The sequence below is a fragment of the Kwoniella botswanensis genome, chromosome 1 (genome assembly GCF_036426115.1).
Source record: "Kwoniella botswanensis chromosome 1, complete sequence".
Classification (NCBI taxonomy): domain Eukaryota; kingdom Fungi; phylum Basidiomycota; class Tremellomycetes; order Tremellales; family Cryptococcaceae; genus Kwoniella; species Kwoniella botswanensis.
The window spans coordinates 6,819,559-6,846,131 of NC_088599.1; the positions used below are offsets into that span (position 1 = coordinate 6,819,559).

The 26,573-nt window shown below is 45.5% G+C and overlaps 9 protein-coding genes across 9 annotated transcripts; 4 read left to right on the forward strand and 5 right to left on the reverse strand.

Moving 5' to 3' along the window:
- Nucleotides 1-250: 250 nt before the first annotated feature.
- Nucleotides 251-2,350, forward strand: L199_002573 (uncharacterized protein; the record flags this gene model as incomplete). Its single annotated transcript, XM_064888313.1, has 6 exons — nucleotides 251-1,065; nucleotides 1,133-1,432; nucleotides 1,504-1,632; nucleotides 1,698-1,858; nucleotides 1,943-2,255; nucleotides 2,311-2,350. The coding sequence occupies 6 exons, from the start codon at nucleotides 251-253 to the stop codon at nucleotides 2,348-2,350; spliced, it is 1,758 nt and encodes a 585-aa protein (XP_064744385.1).
- Nucleotides 2,351-2,543: 193 nt separating this feature from the next.
- On the reverse strand, nucleotides 2,544-2,868 carry L199_002574 (uncharacterized protein; the record flags this gene model as incomplete). The annotated part of the gene is made up of 2 exons (XM_064888314.1): nucleotides 2,544-2,643; nucleotides 2,723-2,868. The coding sequence occupies 2 exons, from the start codon at nucleotides 2,866-2,868 to the stop codon at nucleotides 2,544-2,546; spliced, it is 246 nt and encodes an 81-aa protein (XP_064744386.1).
- Nucleotides 2,869-4,184: 1,316 nt separating this feature from the next.
- On the forward strand, nucleotides 4,185-6,324 carry L199_002575 (T-complex protein 1, beta subunit; the record flags this gene model as incomplete). Its single annotated transcript, XM_064888315.1, has 9 exons — nucleotides 4,185-4,205; nucleotides 4,271-4,382; nucleotides 4,462-4,953; nucleotides 5,023-5,100; nucleotides 5,161-5,249; nucleotides 5,326-5,583; nucleotides 5,661-6,021; nucleotides 6,101-6,212; nucleotides 6,276-6,324. The coding sequence occupies 9 exons, from the start codon at nucleotides 4,185-4,187 to the stop codon at nucleotides 6,322-6,324; spliced, it is 1,572 nt and encodes a 523-aa protein (XP_064744387.1).
- Nucleotides 6,325-6,670: 346 nt separating this feature from the next.
- L199_002576 (uncharacterized protein) lies at nucleotides 6,671-9,874 on the forward strand (the record flags this gene model as incomplete). Its single annotated transcript, XM_064888316.1, has 3 exons — nucleotides 6,671-6,711; nucleotides 6,777-8,318; nucleotides 8,377-9,874. The coding sequence occupies 3 exons, from the start codon at nucleotides 6,671-6,673 to the stop codon at nucleotides 9,872-9,874; spliced, it is 3,081 nt and encodes a 1,026-aa protein (XP_064744388.1).
- A 456-nt stretch (nucleotides 9,875-10,330) lies between these two features.
- On the reverse strand, nucleotides 10,331-13,421 carry L199_002577 (uncharacterized protein; the record flags this gene model as incomplete). The annotated part of the gene is made up of 7 exons (XM_064888317.1): nucleotides 10,331-10,771; nucleotides 10,866-11,893; nucleotides 11,966-12,023; nucleotides 12,095-12,669; nucleotides 12,744-12,852; nucleotides 12,933-13,241; nucleotides 13,329-13,421. 7 exons carry the CDS (start codon nucleotides 13,419-13,421, stop codon nucleotides 10,331-10,333), a joined length of 2,613 nt encoding a protein of 870 aa, XP_064744389.1.
- Nucleotides 13,422-14,543: 1,122 nt separating this feature from the next.
- On the forward strand, nucleotides 14,544-17,819 carry L199_002578 (uncharacterized protein; the record flags this gene model as incomplete). Its single annotated transcript, XM_064888318.1, has 3 exons — nucleotides 14,544-17,459; nucleotides 17,535-17,600; nucleotides 17,682-17,819. The coding sequence occupies 3 exons, from the start codon at nucleotides 14,544-14,546 to the stop codon at nucleotides 17,817-17,819; spliced, it is 3,120 nt and encodes a 1,039-aa protein (XP_064744390.1).
- Nucleotides 17,820-18,447: 628 nt separating this feature from the next.
- L199_002579 (uncharacterized protein) lies at nucleotides 18,448-20,243 on the reverse strand (the record flags this gene model as incomplete). Its single annotated transcript, XM_064888319.1, has 4 exons — nucleotides 18,448-18,735; nucleotides 18,960-19,251; nucleotides 19,383-19,766; nucleotides 19,837-20,243. The coding sequence occupies 4 exons, from the start codon at nucleotides 20,241-20,243 to the stop codon at nucleotides 18,448-18,450; spliced, it is 1,371 nt and encodes a 456-aa protein (XP_064744391.1).
- A 348-nt stretch (nucleotides 20,244-20,591) lies between these two features.
- Nucleotides 20,592-24,078, reverse strand: L199_002580 (uncharacterized protein; the record flags this gene model as incomplete). Its single annotated transcript, XM_064888320.1, has 13 exons — nucleotides 20,592-20,906; nucleotides 20,971-21,050; nucleotides 21,122-21,322; nucleotides 21,384-21,465; nucleotides 21,528-21,689; nucleotides 21,767-22,204; nucleotides 22,270-22,442; nucleotides 22,513-22,670; nucleotides 22,757-22,953; nucleotides 23,018-23,092; nucleotides 23,200-23,350; nucleotides 23,473-23,598; nucleotides 23,663-24,078. 13 exons carry the CDS (start codon nucleotides 24,076-24,078, stop codon nucleotides 20,592-20,594), a joined length of 2,574 nt encoding a protein of 857 aa, XP_064744392.1.
- A 330-nt stretch (nucleotides 24,079-24,408) lies between these two features.
- On the reverse strand, nucleotides 24,409-26,548 carry L199_002581 (uncharacterized protein; the record flags this gene model as incomplete). Its single annotated transcript, XM_064888321.1, has 8 exons — nucleotides 24,409-24,508; nucleotides 24,577-24,833; nucleotides 24,908-25,142; nucleotides 25,218-25,365; nucleotides 25,444-25,462; nucleotides 25,530-25,645; nucleotides 25,715-25,782; nucleotides 25,851-26,548. The coding sequence occupies 8 exons, from the start codon at nucleotides 26,546-26,548 to the stop codon at nucleotides 24,409-24,411; spliced, it is 1,641 nt and encodes a 546-aa protein (XP_064744393.1).
- Nucleotides 26,549-26,573: the final 25 nt, after the last annotated feature.

A 26,573-nucleotide genomic window follows, 5' to 3' on the forward strand; every position in this document is an offset into this window, starting at 1 on the left:
GTGGAAGAGAAAGTGTTGTTGATCTTGATCTTTCACCCGTTTATGACGCGGTTATTCACTTTGTTCGAGCGAATCTAGGTCTTGTTTTTCCGCTCAGTCCAATTCAACTTAATCTAATTCTTCATCGTCGTTCCTAAAGATCACAACCAACTCTAGACATTCTAGCTAGTGAAGAGGACGTCAAACTCCCTTGGATGACTGCGTGATCGTCTCTGGTATCGTCACCTTATTCCCACTCTCACTCCTCGCCATGTCCTCCCGATTCCTCCCCCGATCGACCTCCATCCGTCCCCCTCTTCTCTCTCCTCGGACCATCCGACCTATTCCCCTCCCTCTCACTCTAAGACCTATACCATACAGCACTTCCACAAGTAGCGGTACTACACCACCTCGGATCAGAACAACCGCATTTCTGTCCATCGCTGTCCTCACATCTGCTTATCTCCTATACCAATACGAAACCACCGCCTCACCATCATCGGGATCGTCAGAAGGTGGGAAGGGAAAGAGCTTGAATGAACAATATGGATCTAAATTTGATATTCGAATAAGAACTTCTCGAAATGGCGTACAATCCTACGAGTTTATAAGGAAATCAGAGGAAGAAGTAGAAAGGATATTGACTGAACATGAAAGTGGAAATAATCAAGTTGGTAGAAAAGGTAATCCAGTGATCAGATGGGATACAAATTGGGTAGGATCAAATGAACCTTGTGAAGATAGATTTGCATCAAATATCATACCTAGAAAACACAGCTCAAACTCCCCCTCCCACAAAGCCAGTACTGATATCACGGGGGGACAGGGAGAAGGTGAAGGTGGAAAGGATTTAATGTTATTTTCGATAATCGATGGTCATGCTGGTGATGCCACTTCGAAATTGTTAGAAAAAACTTTACATCCTACTTTATCTGTTGCCTTGGCTGGACTTCAAGCTGGCTATGTACCTAATGATCCACAAGGTAAATCGTGGTATGATAAGTTGAACCCTATCTCTTGGTTGTATAGCTACACGAGGACGGGTTCGTGGAATCCCGAGAATGTTACAAGGACACTGCAACATGCGTGAGTTCAAGTCACATTTCTGCTCATTAATTGCTGCCCAGACTGATGTTCTGTTGTATCGTTTCAGGTATACCGAATTGGACGATCACATCTGTCAATCACCTGTCAAACTCCTTCAAACCCTCAAACAACCTTCTAACCCCTCAGATTACCCAACCCCACGTCAGACGCTCGTAGCACTGGCTCAACCTGCCGCATCAGGTGCATGTGCCATAACGACGTTTGTCGATTCCGAGAACCAAGATTTGTATGTGGCTTTGGCGGGGGACTGTCGGGCGGTGGCGGGCTGGCAGACGAAAGATGGCAAATGGCGGTGCGATACGTTGACGGAAGATCAAATGGGGGAGAACCCCAAAGAGGTGGAGAGGTGAGTTGACCTCTTGCTCAAGATATCAATATTTCGAGAGGTTTCACTGATGGGGTAATCGCGTTGTATAGGATGCAAAAGGAACATCCAGCTTCGGAACGGGATACGGTGATTAGAGGGGGGAGGGTTCAAGGTGGATTACAACCTACTCGAGCATTTGGGGATGCAGTCTACAAATGGACGACAGCACAAGGCAATGCGTGAGTCAACCTATCAACCCTTACCAACCAAAGAATTTAGTGTTGATAGGCAATCGGTCGTTTAGCATCGCCGAAGCAGTCAGAGAAGAAGGTGATAAACCTCGAGGCGTTCGACCGTGGAATTATACCCCTCCATACGTCACTGCCAGACCCGAAGTGACATACAGGAAGTTGAAGAATGAAGATGGCGATCAGCTGAAATTCGTCATCATGGCTACTGATGGATGTAAGTGAGGTTATCACTCAAAGCGATGCGTCGGGATTCATGGAAAAAGGAGACATGGTCAAAGCTGATTCTATATGGAATCAGTATGGGACAGGTTAACATCCGAAGAATCCGTCCTGCTCATCGCATCATACCTCGATCATTCCAAACATTCTGATATTTCCAAAACGGAATTACCCAACCTTTACCCCCTCTTACCATCAAAGGGAGAACGACCATACCCCGTACAAGACTTACCTCAACCCAAGGATGAATCATGGGCTTACGAGGGGGATACCAACGCTGCCACGCATTTGATCAGGAATTCGCTAGCTGGAGCGAATAGGAAGAATAGAGCGGAATTATTGAGTTTGAATGGGAAAGTATCGAGGTGGATGAGGGATGATGTTACTTGCACGTGAGTGTCACGGGATGTCGAGAGACATAGTATGCTGACGATGTGAGAACCGTAGGGTTGTCTTCTTCGGTGATGATTCCGAGAAGAAGGAATAGAAGCAGTGCAAGAGAAAGGATTTCTAGATTTCGGCGATCATTCACAAACTGGCTTGATTCATCATTTGAGTTTGTACGACTCACACACCACTGTGTAGATATACTACATGCATGACGCTCAATCCTATCGGGATCAAACACAGAAAGAGGATTCGTGTGTCGGTTGGATGAGTAGAAATCTCGGACTCGTGTTTTACTGATCACCTACTATCGGTTGATCGGTGATTCTCATTCGCTCGTGTACAGTATAGTATTCAGCAATCATCGTACCATCCGGATCACCAGGAACGCCACTACATGTAGGCAAATCAGAGACATAACTCAGTCCTAGTAGGAAGGATGTATGAGGCGTCATCTCTGTACACTGCTTACTTTCTGGGATCAGCAATTTTGGCAAGACTTTGGATCATTCTGCTGAGAATGCCACTTCCTGAAGTAGTGGGTTGAGAGGATGATGCTGTTTCTTTACTGCATTGAGGTTTAGTGGATGGTTGAGCTTTAGAGTTGTCGTCAGGCATGTTCATCTGAGTAATGCTTTGATGATGGCGAAAAATCGAGGTGGAAGGGACGCATTGATGTTCATTGACATTTCATATATATGCATGGGCATCAGTAGGTCTTGTCCCACTTTATCAATGGATCGTGCGCTTATCTCGTCTTCAACAAAATACCGAAAATTCTTTGTATCTTGTGAATCAAGAGTATAATCCAACACCCGACCTTTCGAAGGCGACTGAACACTGCTATGTTCAATCGAATCGGAATGGTACAGCTTCTTACCTTGTGAAGGCGACGATATAGTCTCTGAGTGCTAAGATGTAAGTTGAGTCGAACAATGGAGGAGTCACCTGTATGTGGAGCGCTGGCTCATGAGGAATTATAGTATACTGTACCATCCTTTGTTCACTATACTTCAACAGGTTTTCAGCGTGTGATCGAGTCGGAAACTCCATCGAAATTATAAGAGCTCACCAGTACCAGTAGTGTTACCGTACACCGTTCATTGTTAATGATCCTACCGAATATGGAGGATCGACTGCAACTCGATGTTTTAGTCGGTGAAGAGGTTCCTGGGGATGTTGATGTGCTATTCAAATGAAATGGCTTTCTGTGTTAGAAGTGATTTGTTAGGCATTTTTTGGGATGGCGATTGTGTCATATTGATACATAGGGAATGTGAAAGTAAGAAGACCCAAGTGAAGCCTATTTATACACTCTGAGATGTAACTTGTAGATCGGGCTGATATCCGCTACACTTGATTGTACTTCAATAAATTGAAACCCCATTTAAGACAGCGAGATGATCCTGATGATTCTAATCATGCATGGCAGTTGGTCATTGAGGTGACGTCGTGCAGCGATGAGAATATCATCTGAGACCCCTCGCTACTTAAGCCCGTACTGTGACGAAAAGTGATCCAGCGAGGTCCAACGCCGCTGTTTCTGAGCTTCTTGCGCGAAGCTGTAAGTACACCTCAGCTGCCCACTCGATTTAATCAGTGAGCTTTTATGATCGTGTCAGGAAGGACCACTTGTAAGGCTAGGAAGCTTTCGTGAATGCTAATGACGATATAAACTCTCGAAGCATCCCATTGCTTGAACAATACTGACACATCTTCAGTGGGAAAGGATCAGATATTTTGCCACTCACTCGAATCTTGAACAATGCCACATGTGATTTGTGATTCTGCCACGTGAATCTGATCGCACGCGCTTCGACCACCTTCCACTCTGAACATGAAAAGTTCAACCTCAAATCTCATCCACCATTCCGCGTATTTCGTTGACATTCCTGCTCTCAATCCCAACAGACCTCACCAACAAACAGCTCAAGATGAACGTATTCGCTGATGAGGTGAGCTCAGCCACTTGACTTATGTAATGGAGGAATATGGCTGACAGGCGCAATGAATGATGTAGGCCACCGAAGAGAGAGGTGAAAATGCTCGTTTGTCATCATTTGTCGGTGCTATGGCCCTAGGTGATTTGGTCAAATCTACTTTGGGTCCAAAGGGAATGAACAAGATATTACGTGGGTTATCGTATCAGCTAGTCTTCAATAGATCTAAATGAGGGCTGACAGTATATTGTCTCTTGTTAACCTTTTGTAGAATCCGCTTCCACCAGTCAAATCACCGTGACCAACGATGGAGCTACCATTCTCAAATCGATCCACCTCGACAACCCCGCAGCCAAGATCCTAGTAAATATATCCAAAGTGCAGGACGACGAAGTTGGAGATGGAACCACCTCAGTCTGCGTATTGGCATCAGAGTTATTGAGAGAAGCGGAAAAATTAGTTACCATTCAGAAGATCCATCCTCAAACTGTTGTAGAAGGATTCCGAATCGCTTCGAAAGCATCTCTTGAAGCTTTAGAACAATCAGCTGAGAACAACTCAAATGACGAAACCAAATTTAGGAATGATCTTTTCAACATTGCAAGAACTACTTTATCGTCAAAAGTGCTATCGCAAGATAAAGATTATTTTGCCAATTTGGCGGTAGATGCTGTTTTGAGGTTGAAAGGATCAACGGATTTGGAACATATTCAGATTATTAAGAAACCTGGTGGTAAACTGACGGATTCATACCTTGATGAAGGTGGGTAAGATATGCGATCTCATTGAGGTCGGGAAAGATAGAATTCAACTGATGGATGATACATTGCAGGGTTCATCCTTGATAAGACCATTGCTACGAACTCGCCTAAGAGGATAGAAAATGCTAAGATTTTGATTGCCAATACATGTGAGCTTTCTCTTTCAAATAGGTTGTAAAGCTTTCCTGCTGACCTTTTTACACTTTCAGCTATGGATACCGACAAGATCAAGATTTTCGGTGCGAGAGTGAGAGTGGATGGAACAGGTAAATTGGCGGAGCTAGAAAGAGCTGAGAAAGTGTGTATCGTCACTTCCTCATGTCAAGATCTATTGTATATGTCATACTGATGTTTTCAATTCTCGACTGGTGTAGGAAAAAATGAAAGCCAAAGTACAAGCTATTGCCGCTCACGGTGTAACATGTTTCGTCAACCGACAACTGATCTACAACTACCCTGAATCTCTTCTCGCCGAATCTGGAATCATGTCCATTGAACATGCCGATTTCGAAGGTGTAGAGAGGTTAGCCTTGGTCACTGGTGGAGAGATTGCGAGTACCTTCGATGCGCCTGATAAGGTCAAGATTGGTAGATGTGATTTGATTGAGGAGATCATGATTGGTGAAGACAAGGTGAGTTCATCCGCTCATCAAGATGAAATATGGTTCATGGAGATCGGCCAAGCTGATGAATGGACTTGTGCTCTCAGCTCATCAAATTCTCGGGTGTCGCCGCTGGACAAGCATGTACGGTAGTCTTACGGGGAGCCACTTCCCAGATGGTCGAAGAGGCTGAACGATCCTTGCATGACGCCTTATCAGTCCTATCGCAAACAGTTAAAGAGACCCGAGTGACATTGGGAGGAGGATGCGCCGAGATGTTGATGTCATGTAAAGTCGAGGAAGCTGCCCGTACGGTCAAGGGTAAGAAAGCTTTGGCTGTAGAAGGTTTCGCAAGGGCTTTGAGACAAATGCCAACTATCTTGGCTGATAATGGTGGATACGACTCGAGTGATTTGGTAACTAAGTTGAGAGCTGCTCATTACGAGGGAAGATCAGATGCTGGTTTAGGTGAGTTGATCATCCCACATAAATTTCCCCTTGTCAACGACCGTTTTCATGCTGACTTACGTTGATTCCACTGTCGTAGATATGGAGAAAGGTGAAATTGGATCTATGAAAGAGTTGGGTGTGACCGAGTCGTACAAGCTCAAGAAACAAGTGGTAGTCAGTGCGAGTGAGGCTGCAGAGATGATTCTACGGTAAGTCATTCAACTTGTAATGTCTCCTTTACGATCCATTCGACTAACAGTAATTCCTTGTAGTGTCGATAACATCTTGCGAAGTACACCAAGACGTCGTGAAGCTCATTAGAGGAGAACAGCCAGACGGAATAAGGAAGGGGGACGAGAGCGGGTGTATATAGACAGTAGCAGACCCAGTTGACCAACAAAACAAACACATGCATTACATCGCATTAGCAATTATTGTATTAACCATTACAAAACTGGTCTGAGGGGAATCAAGTATTTATAATGAAAGGTAATACCATAGGGGAAAGTGGAGGTTTTCGTTGCGATTACGCGACTGTTCTTTCGGATGGGATGGGAGAACATCTTTGCTGGGAAAGTTGAATGATAGCAAAGCACATAAACAATGCTCTCTTTGACAGCATTCCCCTTTATCCACTCATCCATCAATCAATGTTCAGCTTCACAACATGACAACAAAAGATAGATACCCAGGTCTGGGAAGATCTCCGTGAGCTTCCCGTATCTCCCCATCTCGTGCTTCATTCATGAGAGACAAGCTGACATAACCCTCAGTGCAATGTTTACTAAATCTTCCTTACCGACCAACGAAGAACTACCATTCCTTCCCCCATTACCTGATACCCCTCAACACGCCTACAAATCATATCTCTCTGAAGATCACGTGCTCAAAGCCAAGACACCGCTGACTAGGCAGTTATGGGAAGACCGATCAAACTCACCTGTGGAGACTATTGTTGGTGGAATGAAAAGGACTGAAAGTTCGAGGAAATGGGATGTAGAAGTTGATTATCCTGTCTTGACTACTCGACAAAGTGTGTTCAATACCCCTTTACCAATCAATAGGATTTCGAGTGGAGATTACTTCAGGCCCGCTAGCAGGACACCGTCGCCGCCTAAGGCCAAAGACCAATCACCCACACCGGAAATCATCGATAAACAGTTCATTCAACATGATCAGGTCCTTACACCGCATCTTCAAATTAACTCTGGAATCCCCGATACCGAGAAGCAGGCTGGTGATCACCTGATCCCACCTTCCAAACCGATAGACGACATACAACCGGTATCATCACCCGTTAAAGCAACTGAACCCGCCCAACAACAACCTAGAATATCGGCATCATTCAACCTTCCGACTTATATCGCTGAAGCCTCTCTACTCGCAGAGGAATCATTGATGGGTGGAGCAGCAAGTAGTGCAGATGGTGACAGCTTCCATCTGGGCATAGATAAGCTTAGGCCTAAGAGGGCTTCAAGTGAGGAAACGGAAGGATCAGAGAAAGAGGAGTCTCCACCAACTTCAGACACATCCCCAAAACCACTTTCGACCAAATCTACCTTCCTAAATCCACTTCAACAGCAAAACCCTCTTGATCAATCTACTCTCTTACCTCGTTCCCCAGCGAAGACGTCTCACCTGCTCGAAACCAAAAATGCCATTTCCAACGTCGAACCTCCTTGGTCAGACGATTCTCAGCTGTACGGATCTTCCATATCGTCAAGAGAAAACTCCATCTCACCTGAAAAATACTCCTCTCCTTATAGAACACTCTCGTCCCTACCTCATTCAACTGGCATGAGAGGATTTCCAACATCTTCTTCGTCACACTCGATGATCACTACTCTACCAAAAATCAAAAGAACTTTCCCTCCATCCTCGTCGGGTCAATCATTATCTTCGGTTTGCGAAGATGAATACCACTTCGAGGGTGAAGTTAGTACCCTTTTACCTGTCAGTCCAATGAAGACTGCTCATCCATTGACAGATGCGGAATTGATAAGTAAAGAAAAGTTAGAAGAACAAGAATCAAGTTTCAGATTACCTGTACCTACTAAAGCTACACCTTATAAACCTTCTTTCATGAGTAAAACACCTAGAAAATCACCACCTGCCAAGATGAGCCCTATCAAAACTATTGTCACCGCTCATAAATACACCCACCCTCAGAGGGATGTAAGAGACGAACAAGGGGATATCACATTAGACGTGAAGGAATTGTTAGCGAAAGTCAACAAACCGAAAAGAGCTTCCGGGACAGAAGAAAGCTTTGTGGATCTGTTACATGATGAATTTATGCCTGATGGATTGGACGCGTAAGTCAGCTTTTACAAACCTGTATGCCAGAAGCAAGCTGATTAAATCGAACTACAGCTCTATGATAGGCCCTGACGAATCGATGTTACCTCCCTCACTCCGCCCGCGAGGACACCGAGGGAACAGCACAAGTCCTATCAAAGCTTCTTCGTACGCCAGTCCTATACGACCAACCAGAACTACAGCAGCGGCGTTATCTGTCACTTCGAGAACGATCGAAGTGGCTGAAACCTCAAGTCCGATCAAGCACTTCCCTTCTCAGATAACTCACAATCTCGCTAGTCAGGCTGAAGAACCATCTGGAGAGCCGAAACAACAGACTATCAGCCGATCAAAGAGTCTTTCGAGAGTAGCAGAGATCATCGAGCGAGTCAAATCTGAACGTGCTGCCACTCAACATACTCAACCCCCCAAAGCTGTGAATAACCATGAGAAAGAAGAAGTGTTAGCTGCCTCGCCTCCTAAAACCGCCGTTAGGACTCGAACATACACTACCATCACAACTCCAGCTACTTCCACCGCTAGACCGAGGAACAGTATGATGCCTCCTCCAGCTGCTTCAAAAAGGATATCTCTTTCCGCTGGAGCTTTACCCATGGCTGGGAGCGCATCACACAAGTCCGTCGACTTACCTCCTGCTAGGACTGCTCCTCGAGTTTCGACTATAGCAAGCAAACGACCGACGACCACGACCATTGCCACTCGACCTACAGCTAATACCACTTCTGCAAGATTGGCTAGTACTGGTACTGCCAGAGCACCTGTGTCCTCTCGAACAAGTATGGCGCCTCCTACTTCCCGAGTCGATCCTAGAGTTCGTCCTGGCTCAACATCCAGTACTGTCTCTTCCTCAGCTACTATTCCTTCGCTTCCTACTTCACGAACGACTAGACCATCTACTACAGTAGCTTTACCCTCTACTGGATCAACCGCTACCACCATAAGCTCTAAAGTCGCCAGACTATCGACTGTCAGTCGACTGAATGGGTTAGCAAAACCCGCCGATGGTCCCACCGCAAGATCCGCACCTGCTCCTGTACCTAGATCAACGAGGGTATCAAGACCATTCGGTACTGATGCCAGTTCAACTACTAATCGAACTTCAGCTATACCACCTAGATCAAGTAAACTCTCCACTGGACCTTCTTCGAGTACTGCAAGATTAGCGGAGGGTACGAAATCCAGGGCGATGTCTACTCCCGCTTCGGCCACTGTATTTAAGGCTACAACTACAGATAGAGTCCCTCCTCTACCTACTCCTCGAATTACTCGACCCTCTACAATTATTACCACTGCGGCAAGAGAAGGTATGAAGAAAAGCTCGTTACCGCCTCCATTGACTGGGACAAACGCAGGTGTCCAGAGAAGCAGGATCGGCAGTACTACTACCAATACTGCCGCAGGGGGATTACCTAGACCTTCGACCAGACCTACCTCTACGGCAGGAAAAAGCTCCGCGCCGCCCACTATAACGGGCACGAGGCCGGGCACGGGGACGGGCTTGAGTGCACTTAGAGAGAGGCTGGATAAATTCCATGCTAGGCAAGTTAGATAAGATGGTAGGCAAGGTAAATAGAAGGGTTGGGTGGGAAGATCGCTGAGATTGGTTGTATGGTTCGTAAACTTAAGTTACATATTCCTGCTTTTCTTCTCATTCATTTGCACATGGTCAATGTTCCATGGAAATAGAATGTTGATACACATATTAAAATATCCTAGCTTTCTTTCTCATGATGATTTGTTCGTATCCTATATACTCTTGTGATTTATATCGTATACAGTAATGCATGTACACACATAATGGATCATGACCTTCTCTCGTAAAAGCAATTGCGAAGTATTACAACATATCTAATCAGACCATTCTCATTTTACACTTGAGTCATCGATTCGTATCAAATCATCCTGTCATTGCACGTAAATAGTCCCTTCTCATTCTTTCATACCGATTCGATCACAAAGCCTTTGACACCCCGATGTCCATTTCATAGACTGGGTGGATCATCCCCATTCACCCATCTACATTCATCACTTCTAGAGGTTTCAGAACATCTGTCAAACCTTTGTTGACAATACCTAGCCATCCCCCCAGATCATCCACATTAGCCATCAATTCTTGGAAAACTTGATCAGAATCTAGATCTAATCGTAAAGGCTTGATGTGAGGTCCTGTAGCGCTAGTGGGTTGATGAGTAGTGGTGGAGTTAAAGGTCGTGGTAGGCATTGGCGATATCTGAGATTGAACTTGACCACCTACTGGAGAAGTAGGAGAAGATGCTGAGATAGTATGATTCGAAGGATTATTTTGCATAGGTATAGGATTGATCCCTTGTGACTGTGATTGCGGGTTGGATAAAGGTGAAGGTGTGAATTGGAATTTATTGGGAATGGTGGTGATCGCACTGGGTGATGGAGGTAGGAGATCAGGTAAATCAGGTACATTTGCTGATAACTATCATCATGCGTCCATCGTATAAATAACAATCAGCTTCTGTCATTAACCGTATATATAATGTGTTTGGTAATTATAGATTACCGTGACTCACCTTTAACAAATCCCTCAAACCTACTGCATGTCCCTCATCGACCCTACTTCCACTCCTACTCCTCATCATCCCTATCCCACCTCCAACGGGATTATTCGTCATTCCTGGACCTATAGGTCTACCCAGTCCTAGTCCCGTTCCCTGTCCACCGGCACCCGGGATATTCAACAATTTATTGGGACTTAACAACGGTGCGCTCCCACCACCCACCGGGTCATTCTGCTGAGCTAGTGCCAAAGCCTGCTGATGAGCTTGATTGTTCAACATTGCTCGTCCTTCCATTACCGCCACACTGGCCTGCCTCATCATTTGAGGTCGGGGTGGTAATCCTCCAGGCAAGACTGTCAGTCCAGGTTTATTGGGTGATTCACCCGCAGCCGAAGGGATGGGTATAGTAGGAGCAGCAGAATGCATCCTACTTAGTGTTGGAGCTTGAACTCTTCCTGCCAGAGCGGAAGGTTCAGAAGATCCTGCTCCCCCAGGAGGGACTGGACCCTTGGATACTAGGGGGAATTGGAATCCCCTTAAACCATCACCCATCGATCCTCCTCCGCCACCACCAGGTCTTTTCATAGCTGGTTTGGGCCTGTTAGAATCTTCAGGCTGTGATTTCGATGTAGCACTTAACGTGTCGATGCTCATCTTAGGTTTCAATAACGGTTCATTGGTGTTCGTCTTAGCGATTGGTGTGGGAGCTTGAGAATCTGATGAAGGGTGAGTAGGTATATCAAGTGATGATTGATCTGAGCCGTGCGAGTTGAGATTACGGATGAACCGCTGTCTCACTGTGCCCTTTGCTGATTCCGAGTCTGGTGAGTCGGGAGGTAAATGGATGGTCTCTTCTGGTTCGGGAGTTGGGAATCTCCCTACTTGCTCTATGGATGAGGATCCTCCGTCCTCTGAGGATTGAGGTGTGGAAGGCTGTTGCATGGCGAATGATTGGAAGGGATCGGGCTCAGAGGATGACTCGTCGTGGAATAGACGTCGTAAAGATTGAGGAGCAGGTCTGGCAGTTGGCGGAGATAAGCCTGCGATGGAACAGAGATGTCTCAGTATAACATATAGGTGCAAAGAAATTGAGTGGGAAAGCGAAGGCTTACCTATGTCCCCCTCTTGCGCCTTTTGATCTACCATCATGCTCATCCTCGATCTAACCGTCTAGGGGATACAGCGTGTCATCATCAGCATACAACAGCATCATTGACTATGTTCACCCAAGTCAAACTCACGTCAAAAGCCCAATCGTCTCTACTAACATCATTCATCGCTTCCTCATCCTCATCATCATCCACACTAGCTCCTACACCCGGTGCCAAACTCTGTCGTTGACCACCAGATTGTTTCCAAGCTTGATACTTCACTATCAACTCGTTCAATGCTGTTAGAGGGGTCTTCTGATTGTTTTTTATCCATTTCTGCTTTTGCAATTCTTCAGCAGAAGATCGATCGGAAGGTTCTTCGTTCAAACATGCCAATACGAAATCTCTCATGTCCTTTGACCAACTATCACCTTCTAATTTGGGAGCACGCATCTTACGATCGGATAACATCATTATTGCCCTTGCTGCTGGTTGACCCGACATGGGCGGTTCTCCATATGCCATTTCTAATAGGGTTATACCCAATGACCATATGTCCGCTTTGGAATCGTACAGACGACCCTCGGTGACCACTTCGGGGGCCATCCAGTAGGGTGTACCTACGAACGTTGAACGCTTGGAGGTGGATGATTGCAGGAGGGCGGCGACTCCAAAATCACACAGGAGGATACGAGGGGGGGAGGTGGTGAGGAGGACATTTGCGGCTGATAAGAAGGGATTGAGGTAAGTTAGTCAGTGTATTTATGTGAAGATGTGACTCAGTCGGTAGAGTACTCACCCTTCAGATCTCTGTGAATGACACCATTTTTATGAAGTGCAGCTAAGGCTTGTAGGACCTCTCTCATAATGAGACATATATGTAATTCTTTCAACGGTTGGGCACGAGACTAGCGCGATGTTCGATTATACCTCGTCAGCACTTCAGGTGATTAGTTGATTATGTAGCCCAGTATCGATATACACTCACCAAAGTCCTTATACTTCCTCCTTCAGCCAATTCCATGATGATCCAAACCTTTGGACCTTCCATTAAACTTCCATAATACTTGACCACATTGGGCACAGGCGTCGTTGTGGAAGATCCTGCATTCCCACCCCCACACCCACCCCCACCCAACATCAATTGCTGCAATAAAGCGATTTCTTTCTGTATATCACCAACATCATCATCTTCCGTATCCAGATTGATGATCTTGAGAGCTACGATGTGACCAGTAGGTTTATGTTGTCCCTTGTAGACTGCTCCATAAGCACCTTTACCGATGATTTCAAGTTTCTACGTGTATTCACGTATGAAGGATCATCATGCATCAGCACCGTGAGGGGAACGAGGCTATAGCAACGGTACGATCATAGCACTCACATCGTATATCCTATCTGGATGGATATCCTTGGGTTGAGTCGCGAGCGATGAGATGTATGCCTGCTCGCGCGAGATGGTATTAGGGATCACCATTTCATCGAGATTGAAAATAGGTTGCTACTGTTCGTCGCTCTGGCGGTTTGCTCTTTGGTGAGTGAAGCAGCTCACAATACAGGAAGGACGGCGAACGATTACAATAAAAGATTGTCGTGAGTAAGGTTGTCAGCGTAGGATGCTAAACCATGATATGTGACGTTTCAAAGGTGAAAGAAGAGCAACAGGGTGCTTGTGTATGCGAGTGTTGCCATGTTCCGTTATTTTCGCAATGTGCTCTATACTTTGCAAAAAAAAGGCGCTGTCGATGCATCACTCTTCTTCCTGCCTCACGATTGCATCCACATCCTCTCATACATACACGATACACAAGTTACCTGCTCTGTCAGTATTATCCATACTCTCTCTCTCTCGGCCGGATGCCTGAATAGCTTGGCCGAGGGACAGGATAGTCAGGACAGTGTTGAATTGTGTCATCATCACTGGAATCACCTTGCGTAATCAATTGGTACAGCACCGAATCGGGAGACAAGACTTCGTCGCTCTAACGCCAATTCTTAACCTATACAACCTAAAACCTACAACCTATAACAGATCCTGTTTTCCATACATACCCTTCTTTCTCTTCCTCTTGATCATCGATACTTGTGCATCGATTGGATATTGGACTGGATCACCAGGTATCAAGCAGTGAGTATCATCTCTATCTCTCGATCATCTTCCTCGGCGATGTCCGTGTCACCTATCATCCCTCCCTCACCCTCTTCACCATCGCCGAGCCTCTTCCCACCCTCATCAAAGGGGTATGTCCGTCTACCTCAAACAGGGGTTATACATCAATCAAATAGAACAGAAAGGAAGTATATACCTATGACCACATAATTGCGGTATCATCACCCCAAAGGTGCTTCTTTCTTTGCCACTTCCCCTCTTACTCTCAATCCCTGGCATTGATTTGACGGTGATAGTTATCCGACTCGGATCAAAGAGGAAGAGGTGATGATTGATGGATGATGCTGATCAAGAAGGTGGCGAGATTATATTCATTCCACTCGACTCGATCTTATGGTATTCGAATTAAACTATAAATACTCCAATCGCTAATCATTCTCTTTCCTCATTCTCAGATCGACCCTATCCTGTACTCTGTAACCTTTCACGATGCCTCCCCCACCTCTAGTTTTCCGCAACTCCCCTCCTCCCGAGCGGTATCTCTCCGAGGACTCACAATTCATCCCAGCTTATGTTCCCGGTGTCCGTCGACTTGCACAACCCATCCCGATCGATCCAGTCCTTCCGCCCACCACCGAACCGCACTCCTATTCTCTCGGATCACAGGAATCCATCATGTCAGACATCTCAGATTCCCTCAGACCATCCCCGCCTCCTCTGACAGTCACTTCGGACTTACCTACCCCATACACCCTCAGAACACCAGCCGGAACCAACGCTTCCAACGCTACCATCAGACCTATCATTACCAGTCCCGTTAGTCCGTCTGTAGATGCGAATATGGAAGACGGTGATAGTGCATTAGTCAGGGTCAAATCGTTCCCTCATACCGGTGATTTACTAGGATCATCCAACGAAGCTTCCTCCAGCAGGAGGGCAACTCCACCTCAGGTCGAAATTGAGGATGTAGTCATGAACGATGCGGAGGATAATGTAGAGGAAGGACCCGTCCCGTCTCCACGTTCGGAGACAGGGTCTCAAATCGAGGAGGAAGGAACAGTCAGACTTGGATCTTTGGCGCCTCGAGGATCGCTTACAAGACTTCTACGCGACATCGGCAATCCCACAGCATCTGCTAATAGCTCATCGCAAGCTCCAGCATATCTCCAACCCTTGTTGGAAGATCGAGCGAGAGTCCTCGGATCAAGGTGGTCACAAAACCCCCAGTCCATATCTTCCGAGTCATCCGATCGAGCCGACCCTCATCGTGCGCCATCTACGCGATCCATATCTGATCGAAGCCAAGGTCAAGCTGAAATTTCACAATCCGATCTAAATGAACTTGGACCTCTTCCCAGTACTGATGACTCACTTAATAACTTCCAATCGTTCCAATACGAAGCTCCTCATCAGCCATTCCCATACGCGCAGCCTCTTTCATACAGTCCAAGAAGCTCTGGCGGATTCATGCCGGGTGATTGGGGAGAAGCATACACTGCACATACCGCTCCTCCACCTCTAAATAGAGAACAGCAAGATACTACCGAAGTCTCAAGAATCGCTCCTCCACGATTACGACAACCTGCTTCACCAACTGACTTTCGCACGTTGCCTTCACCAATCGCTCATACCCAATCCGGTTCTCCTTCGACGGTGGAAAGACGGCTGGATACCATCGAAGCTAGGTTGGACCGAGCACGAGGTCGAAATCAACGTAGTCCACCTACACCACCTATGCTTGCGCCCATGCATGCGTATGAAGGGATGAGAAATCGATCGAATGCTTCGAGACCCTACGATTTAGCTTCGAGATCGAGACCTTCCTCGCAAATTGCTGAAGAGGGATCAAGGAGATCCTCGTACACTCGACCATCATCAGTCAGGCCTTCCTGGATGACAGATTCGTCATCATCGTCCTCAGTTACAGTCCCACCGCCTCGACCTAGACCCACGGCATCCTTCGGATGGGAATCGGCAGATATCAATACCTCTCCATACTCGCGATCGTTCTCAAATTCCGATAGACCTTCACCAACCCTTTTCCGAAGGCCGGCGAATGAAGATGAGAATGGAAGAATAACCCCTGTATTCCGAGATGATCAAGGTGTCCGTCGGGAGACTATCCGATCTAGGTATCTCCAAGCTAGAATGAACATGCTCGATAATCTCCGTACGGGGTATACCACCCGACCGTATTCGTCATCTCCCTGGACAATTTTGCCTGGTCAGGATCGTGCTGACAACGCAATACGTACTCAAGACGACGACAATCATGCTCAACATGGGTCAAACTCTTCAGTGTACAATCTTCCTACATTTTTAGGCGAAGCTCCATCGTCAACTCGTCACATATGGAATCAATACGACGAAGAAGAGTCGGACGGCGGCGTACCGTTCTTTGCTGATATCCCACATCCCAGTGCCGATATTCCTCATCCAGGCCAACATCGACCAGGGAATAGAAGATGGATGTCATTCGATGAAGGTGAGAGAGAAAGAAGCTCTTCTCGCACTCGACAAGGCGATCATGCCGTCAACGACATTGTTGGTACTGGTAACAATGTAGATGAGCAGAATTCTCTCAATAGAGATGTTAATGAGGTGATTGGTAGAAGACTTAGTCAACCTAGACCTAGAGCCAGAGCCACATCCATCACAAGAAGATTAAGAGATCCTCAAGGACATCATCCAAATTGGGAAGATACTCGATTACCCAATACTTCTCCTTCTTCTGCAGGTCCACCTGGACCGAGCAGAGATCGACCACTTGCCAGGTCAAGGATCGGTAACTTGTTTGGTGAATTGGATGACAACTCCCGCGGACAGCCAGATAATACCAGTAGAGCGGACGTACGAGATCTGCGAGATCCACTGTACGCATTGTTCAATCAACGAGAAAGAAGAATCGCAATGAATGAATTCACTGCTCCAGATGCTTCAGGAAGAGTGAGGGAGTCAGCACGGTTCGGAAGTGCCGCTGGTGAAGCTGAACTGTTGTTCTTGGAGAGGTTAAGATCGTCTATACCTTTCCAAGGCGATGGAGGTGATATAGTAAGAATAGGAAGGAATGGACCTGAATCACTCAGTATGGGCTTATTGGAGGGTATAATGGATATTGGATCACCCGATTCACCTTTTGCAATGTATCAGCCTTTCAGACGGTTCGGTAATGGTGCTGAACCATTTGGCAATTTGAAGATTACCAATGAGATGGATGAGAAAGAGAAGATGAAGATTGTCAGAATTGTCATTAGGTCTGTGCGTACATTACCTCATTCGCTTAGAAAGAAAGGTGCGGAAAGTACGTTGAAAAGTATCAAATATGAGGAATTCGGTAAGGAAGAAAACCAGGCTTGTGTGAAAGGGATGGAGAAGGATGAATATTGTTCCGTCTGTCATGATGATGTGAGTAATATATCATCAAGGAATATCAATAATGAGGTCGAGCAGATCATGCTGATACTTTCATTCGGATTGAAGTATGAACCGCAAAGTGAAATTACGATAACACCATGTAAACACATGTATCATCAAGGATGTTTAGATGTGAGTGCATATCTTCTTTGACAAAAGTTCATCTTCCTCAGTTTTCCCATACTGATCAATGATGTTTCTGATGGCATACAGACGTGGCTCAACACACCCAACACCTCTTCATGCCCAATGTGCCGACGAGACTTGGCAGCGTTGAGTCACCTGGCCAAGATGGTTCCTATGAAGACCATGGAAGAAGCATTACCATTCTGGATGGCTGTGGTTTCTTAGCTCCCCTTTCCTTTTTTCCATCATATACTCTGTCGGTTGAATGATTAGAGAGGACATTCATTGTGTTATTTGGCTTTTCTTCTTTTCTTCTTTGTATGTATGTAGGCTCTACGAATTGCGGGTTGTGAGATGCAATATATGATATACAAAGAATGGGATTGGATGTTTTTGCCATGTATATAAACGAACGGACGTAGGATGATACGACTATGGATGATTATAAAGTTCAGTCCTAACAGACAGCGGTGCAGAATCATATAGGTTATGAGGAGAACGAACCTGAACATCCAATGTGCAATTCAATTGGGATCTAATCTTTCTCCAGATGGTGACGATACATTTACATGAAACAGATGCATGGATGGATCGGACTATACGAGACTATTTGTCTATGCTACTTCTCATTGCTACATAATTTATCTTCCATGAAGTGGTTATTGTCCACTTTCTCAGTTCTACCTATCTCTCCTTCCAATGTCAGATAAGTAAGAACATGTAACAATGATGAACTATCACGATCTCAGATGATGCTATTCTCTCCCACTCATCAAAAATATACCATCCCCTGAACAGGAATTCAACATCGTTGATCGTTAATCTTCCTCGTGTTTTATCTTACTTAGTCCAATCAATTATTCTCCTTCTCTTTCTTCTCAGCCAATTCCTCCTCTTTCTTTTCCCTCATACACCTGTTACAACCACACCAAAACCCATATTGTTCCCTCAATTTCACACGTCTCTCGACCCTCGATAATCTCTGATCGACATAGGATATCGTCAATTCGTCACCGGGGTGAATGGTCTTCTTGACGATGGTACTGATCTTGTTGGTCCCTCGGGTGGCAGCTGTCATAGGTGGTGGAAGGTCGGCGGGGAGTGTGGTGGGTGGAGTCCAATTCTTAGGGAGGTTACGGACCTGATGACCATTGCGAATAGTTTAGTCAGATGGGACGAACCAAATTAAGGATGTCATTCGTCTTCTGATCATCTCCGCTGCATCTCACTCACGCCCTCTCGCCCCTATCCGCACCTATGTCTGATTGCTCACTACCATCCCATCACTTCTCTCACTCCCCTCCGTCTCTTCCACCGTTTATCCTCCTCTCGCCACGCATGTCCTCCTGCCCCTGGTTAACTCACCTGCAAATTCGGTTCGCAATTATGGTTCAAATGGGAATGCAAAGCGTACAACCCCCCCGAACTCTCCTGATTCAATCCAATCAACCCCAACAGTTCCAGGAAACTATCGAATGAGAACCATCTTTCTTCCTCTTCTTTACTCAACGGAGGGATATTCTTCTTTTTGGTAGATAAGAATCTTTGGAATGACTTGTATGATTCTTGGTCTTCTTCATTGGATGGGTTGAGAGCTCGGAGGATGAGGAGATGGGTGAGTCGCCATTCCTCGAGTCGATCTTCGGCTATGTATGGCCTAAGGTTATCAGGATGTTAGTAAAAGTATCAATGATTTGAAACAATATATATATTCAAGACACATAGGTTCATATTGAAGAGTAGATGATGATGATGGTATGAATCGATCTGTAAAGAAAAAGCACTTACCATTCCCTCCTCTCAGCCTCTTTCACCCTCTGACTGATTCTCGCCATCACTCCCCAAACTCTCTTTTCCACCTCCTCAGCTTTTTTTGTCTCACCAAGATCTCTATATTTTCTCCATTGAGCTATGATCCTAGCTACACCCTGTATGTCTCTAGCTTTCTTCTGGTTGATAAAGCTCAACAGCGCTTTACATTCCCTATTCTGTCCAGGACAGAGATAATCGTTGTGCGTACCTTGGTCTACTGCCTTGGCATAACATCGTCTATTACAGAAATGAACTTCGGCGCAGTATTTGCATGGGACTGATAATGGTGGGTTCGGTTGGGGGAAGAGTGTGAGACATTGGGAACACATTTCACGAGAGGATAGGTAAGGTGTTAAATCGCTGGTAAATCGAGAAAAAAAGTAATATCGGTATCAGTGATAATGATGATGATAGGGAGAGTCAAACATACGAATCATTTGTAGCTATCCAAGGTTCCTCCTGCCAAACCAATTCCCCAACTTGCAATTTCTCCTTAGCAACCAACCCTTTCCCTTTACCTTGTACGTTGAACATCTTCACTTTGATCTTGGGTGCTATTGAAGATATATCCAGCAAAGGGTCTATCCCAGTCTTAGCTATCAGTCCATCTTCCGCTGATGAGTTCCCTTTACTGCTCTGAGATCCGTTGTTCGTACTGGTCGCACTGCTGGTGGAAGGGGTGATGAACTTCTTGAATCGTTTTTCTGATACCGCCCATTCTGGATGGTCGATTTTCAGCTGGCTCAATAATTTGGTTATTCCCAATGAAGGGTGGTTCTCTCGTAGGGAGTGAGCAGCGGACTGAAGCTCCTCATCTGTCGGTGTGGTATTCGTCATCTTGGAGCTGCTTGTACTTGAGTAAAGTGATGACTACGAAATCGAAATAAATCCAGTTTCAACAACTGAACTGGAGGATGTTCAACTTTTTTGTTGTCAACGAGCGAATGACTCGTGCCTAGCTTATCCCAGCCACAAGTTACAATCTCATCAAGCTGGTAGCTGTCGACTGAAGGTGAACATCCACTCGCAGACATGTCATGCATATGCAGACCACTGCATATCAAGACAGACAATCCATTCAATTCTCATCATGTCTTTCTATATAATTAATACATATACGAACAAAGCAATACCGTTTTATTGGGACTTCTTTCAGATTTCCTTTACCGTAAATACCAAATCCACCTAAGCAACCTCCCGGATCAAGCTACTCGCCAACTTATTAATCGGATCAGGATCCTGTCTAGCCATTTCCGCCAACGTCAACAACTTCTTCACCCCAATTGATAAGTCATTGACGTGTGATTCCTGTAAGATCGATAATAATCGCTGATGATCTTTAGACGACGAGAACAATTTCACTTCTCTCAAACAATGATCGATACCTTCCAAGGTGGTTATTGGCGCAATGGGTATATCGGTATCAAAGGCTGATAAGACGTCCATATCTGATAAAATGGATCGGTTGGATGTTGTAGCTAAGATCAGAAGTCTTCGACCCTAAAATTCAAGAGAAAGTTAACTTCAATTTATAGGTGACAGTTCTGTATATTGGGAGACTTACCTTAGGTGGTCTTTTACCGAATAACACAACCAAAGCCTGCAAAACCCCATTCGCGAATCTAGGTCCAATAGGATTCCAGTCTACAATTCATCAACAGTATATCAGCTGATTTTGCTACACAACCTGTGCTCGGAATGGCAGCTGGACCCACCTAATAACCTTTCAATATTATCAACTACAATCACACTCAGCGGACTCTTGTAACTGTCCGAGAAGATCTTATGCAATTGAGCGATCTTTTGAGGTTCAGAGAACCCTACCATACTTTCAGGCGAGATCAACTTGATGAATGGGAAATCCGAAGCCATGGCTATCGTCGCTGCCAGTGCAGTCTTACCGGCACCAGATGGACCTATTCGCCACCATGTCAGCCCTCATGGTTCAGGTGTATGAAACCGCATGTTCGAGCTCACCATGTAATAAAGCAGATACCAAAGGGGTCCTGTCTGATTTCCTAACTTGTTCGACCAACAGACTTCCATCGTTGAGTACATCCTGTATCACACTAAGTCAGCTTGACCCGTCGATCGTTATGATGTGGAGAGCTGACAACCTACATTAACACGTTGTGAATAATGGATAATACCATTTTGGACCACCTGTTGTAGCTCTTCTTCCGATACACCGAAAGCTGCCTGTACCTCATCCAAGGCATGCATGAAATCCGCTCGCGAGATTTTGATGTTCTCTACTTCCTCAAATGAAGCGACGGTTCCAACCTATCAAAATGATCAGCTTCAGCTCGACACTTGGCCGTACTATTGATAACTGATATACGAGTACAACGTATACTCACTTTGACGTGTCTATTGAATGCAAAGGACGTAGCACTCTTCGTCAAACCACCCAATTCTGCACCTGAGAAATTCTTCGTCAAAGCCGCCAACTCGGCCAAATCAACATCATCAGCCATCACGCCGTTGTTTCTCATTTTGGCGGTATGGATATTCAAAATTTGGAATCGTCCAGCTTCGTCCGGTAAAGAGATCTCAATGTGAACTTCTAATCTTCCAGGTCGAAGGAGAGCTTCGTCGATCATATCCATTCGGTTTGTCATACCGATGATTAAAACGTTGTTCAGTTGATCTACACCATCCATCTTGGAAAGTAATTGATTGACCACCGAATCGCCTACACCGGTACCGCTATTGGTCGATCCACGTTGTTTACAAATAGCGTCGAGCTCATCAAAGATGATTATATGTAATCCACTTTCATCACCTTTTTCCTTTTGCTATCAAAATGCCGAACCACATCAGTCCATACCTACAAGAAGGCATACAGTGATACTGCACTCACTTCTTTCTCAGCATCTGCGAATAGCTTTCTGATGTTCTCTTCACTTTGTCCAACAAACTTGTTCAAGATCTCAGGACCATTGACGACCTTTGGTTCTCTCGCATTAAGCATTTTACCAATCTGTCTGGCCATGAGGGTTTTACCAGTACCAGGGGGACCGAACAACAGAATACCTAGAAGCAAACGAAAACGAGTATGTCAAGCACGCTTTAGATATTCGCACTTCGACACTCGCCAGCTCACCTTTGACATGTTGGATACCCAATTTATCTACCAGGCCAGGAGGAAAGATACGACTTGCGAAAGCTCTCCTGAAAATCGCTGCGAACTCTGTATCGAGACCACCGATACCCATATCTTCGAATTTGAAGTTTGGTGCGAGGATAGCATTGGTAGGACCTCTAATTTGTGGTAAACAGTATGGTCAGCGAAATGGTTTTCTCCGATCATCGGAATGGCGGAATGGATGGATTCGTCAAAGACAAACCTTTTCGAGCTGTTTTTCAACTTTATTCCACTTGCTGGATCCTTCACCCAGATCACCTCTGTACCTTCCATGATTATACCCGTGCCACCATCGTTGCCGTCAAGGGTAGACACAGCTCTGACGGTGGCTTTAAGCTCGTGACCTCGGTAATCGAATACGAGGGGTTGTAGAGGTGTGAGAGGGAGCGAGGGGAATGCCTATCACAACACATACACAATCATCAGCCGGGTCATCAGGAGATTTGTCAGATAGGAAACTCACATTGATAAAGGCAGCAGCCATCTCTTCACTATCGAACAGATCGGAGGTCTCCTTTCGTTTCAATCTGAATCCGACCTATCGATGCGATTGTCCGAGTCACCACATCAGCTCGGATATAAAACATAGAAATACAGGAGGGGGCCGGGAATAAACAGAGTGTCGAAATATCAGGTGATACTCACCTCTAATTCAACGGTACTAGCCCAGTCTCCATTTCCAGGATGATAAGGTTCCAGATCCACGGTCTCTCCTACGGCAGATAGCCCGACCCATTGTCTGATAATCTTCGATGGACCGACATGTCTTGGTGGGAGTGTATGTGTGGGGTCTCGTCTGTATCACAAGGCGTGTCAGTGACGTTGCCCACTGTATTATAAGACAAGGCTCAAAAGAAAAAGGATAATTGTAAAAGTATCGACCTTGAGATGTGATGGAGTGGGATGAGGAGGACTCACACGATAGAGAAGATGAATTTATTCCTCATCAATACAAATTCAACGTCTTGTGGGAAATCATTCGGGTTGACTACCAATCGATTAGTCAGAGCAAGTGGATCAGAAGGACATGGTGCGATATTGTACCTATTCAATCGATGATATATAGCATAAGCTAGGATCCATCTCAGAACCGAGTGGGTTAGCTTACATTCCTCGTCCACCACCTCCTGACGATTGTTGTGGATATCCCCTCTGTTGAGCCTGAGGCTGCTGAGGTGGGGTAGGTCTATATTCAGCTTTCTCTTGATAATACCCTTCATACCCTCCCGGTCCTTGTTGCGATGAAGGTGGGTTACGAGGTGGTAAGGGAGGTTGTTGTTGTTGTCCTCTCTGTGGACTATCATATCCATATCCTTGGGGTTGACCTTGAGATTGACCATATAGGTCTCGTTGTTGTTGAGGAGGTGCGGGACTCTGTCGAGGTGGTAAAGATGAATAAGAACCGTTATCGGCTGGTAACCTCTCATAAGGTGAGTTACCAGCTGGACCACCACCTGGCCCACCTGCTCCTGCTCTTCTGGCTGCGGGGGCGTTTGGGTCGACTCTTTTGAAAAATGATGACATGGTGGGTTGATGTATGAGTCAGATGCAATGATGATGTCGTTGTTACCAAGATGTATCGTACAAGTATGGAGCGTCATGGTCATCGTCGTTCAACGGCGAGTGGCGTGGAGGTCACTTGTCATTGGGGTTGACTTTACGTAATCACATAAGGATCAGATCCGACGGAATTCATTGTATAGACCCCTCAAAGTGAGTGGGACGCATGACCAGCATACATACATGGTAGATCTTCATGGCAGGATACGTGTGATGATAAAGAATGGCAAGATGAGATGGCAAGTCTATTGTCCATAATTCAATTATCTATCTGCGATAATCGCAGGATCACAATCACTTCATCATCCTCTCCTGTATCTCTCCATCTGCAACTTTCTTGAGCAATTCAAGTTGGTTAGCCACGTCTTTCAAGACCGTCAGGACTTGTTGATTACTGACACATGCAAAACGACACTGCGTCAGCTTTGTATTCGTCGAATGATCGGACAGAGGGAAGCTCACCCATTCAACCATCCATATTCCTTATATACTATATCCTGCTCCTCACAATATTGCTTAACCAACAAACTGGCAGCTCGTAAATTATGTCTAGGTAATCTAGGGAACAAATGATGTGTCACCTGGAGATGTAATCCACCATGTATGAACTCGATGTTGGGTGAACAAATCACATCCATCGTCGTACGTAATTGACGCGAAGGAAATGATTCGGTCGGACCTAGATCTTCAGTCGAACATGCGAAATGTGATAGGACAATCTATCATTACGACCCAAGTCAAAATCAGTCTCATATATGTAATGTTCAAGAAACGAAAAAGAGGTATTACCCACCTGAACATGTACTGGACTAGCTGCTATGTGACTAACGAGCAGATACGCCAATCTCATTTTCCAACTAGGCAAACTCTTCAACATCGATAAGTAGTAGAACCAGTACCATGCAATACCGGCAATCTCGTATCTCCAGTAATTATCTCTTTTCGGTTTCGGTCCCAGTAAGTACATATACGAGTTGGCGTATAGGTTGAATCTGGCCAAAGAGAGGACTATATAATATAGCTTGTGTCTGATGGAAGGGTAGTTAGAACAAAGGTCAGATCAATTTTGAACTGAATGCCCCAGGTTGTTGAGGATAACTTACTGAACACTGATCATGACTTTCGAGAACCCATCAAGAGCCATAACTCGTTTATAGTATGTAGACCATAAAGAGCCGAAGAAGTCTTTCGAAATAGCGAAGAAAGGGATATGCTGAATGTCTGGATCATGTTCTGGATGGTTGGTAACGACTGTAGATATTGCATCACAAATCATGAGTTGATGATCCAATTTATTTTCTGTTGGTGCTCATGAACAAGGCAACTTACGATGATGGATGTTATGATTCTATGTCAAGGGGATTTATCGTAAGTTTTCGCTTCAGGCTGAGTATAGTCCACGAAGTTACGCTTACATCGCACCACCACCCCACACTCAGCCCTCCGATCCAACTGGCTACCGTCATACCTATCATCCTATCCCAGAAATAATCTGTCGTTATACCCTTATGACCAGCATCGTGTACGACGACTAAAGATTATCGCGAAAAATCAGTATCCATCCATTACGTGGTATGGTGTTCGCGCTGAAATGACTCACAAGCTAATTGCTGGAACAGTAAACCAAGACACAAAGCAGAAGTCATCTGACCTAACCATCCATTCGTACTGTACCACAAGACACCATCAGTACCAGTTTCAATTCTCTTCCTTCTTGAGCGTTGATGATGACTTACTAGTAGAACAGCCCATAAGCACCCAGAGCCAAAGCTATATACCTAATAATCTCTGTCTCGTAGCCATAAAGCCATCCAGAAGGTTTGAACAATCCAGCATCTTTCACCCTCTTTTTCAACTCTTGGAAAGCCTTTGATCGTTTATACTCTATTTCTCTGTCTAATTCCGAATTGGGCGGTTCAAGTTGTTCGACAGTCAGTCTATATATATCTACATTTGTTTCTTTCAGCTGTATCTCAGATGGATCAACAGATGCCGAGATAGTAGGTATAGGTGCTTTATCATCGTTCAACGTAATAGGTATATTGACTTGCTGTTGTTGTAGTATACTCTGTCCAAGAGTTACCATCCCTTCCTTTACCCAATTATTCTTCACCCCGTTGGGATGTCTAATCAGCCCCAAAGCGATAGGAGGAGTAAGTGGTTTCCACCCCTTTTCATCTACTTCTACCCTTCCCACCACGTACTTCTTCATTCGTTCGAGTGTGGCGTCGCAATGATAAGCTTCGATCTCATCTGACGCATCTCTCCCCACGAAATGAAGTAGGGCCAAAGCTCCTCCTGGATGATAAGGTGACCACGAGCTGACGTTGATCACCTCTGAGTGGAGGATAATGAGCTGTTGGCCTTCACATATCCTCTGAGCGATCTGGGGGCGGGTGAGAAGAGGCACGTCGCGTTTGGTAGAGGAGGACATGGGGGGACAGAGGTAGGGTTGATGT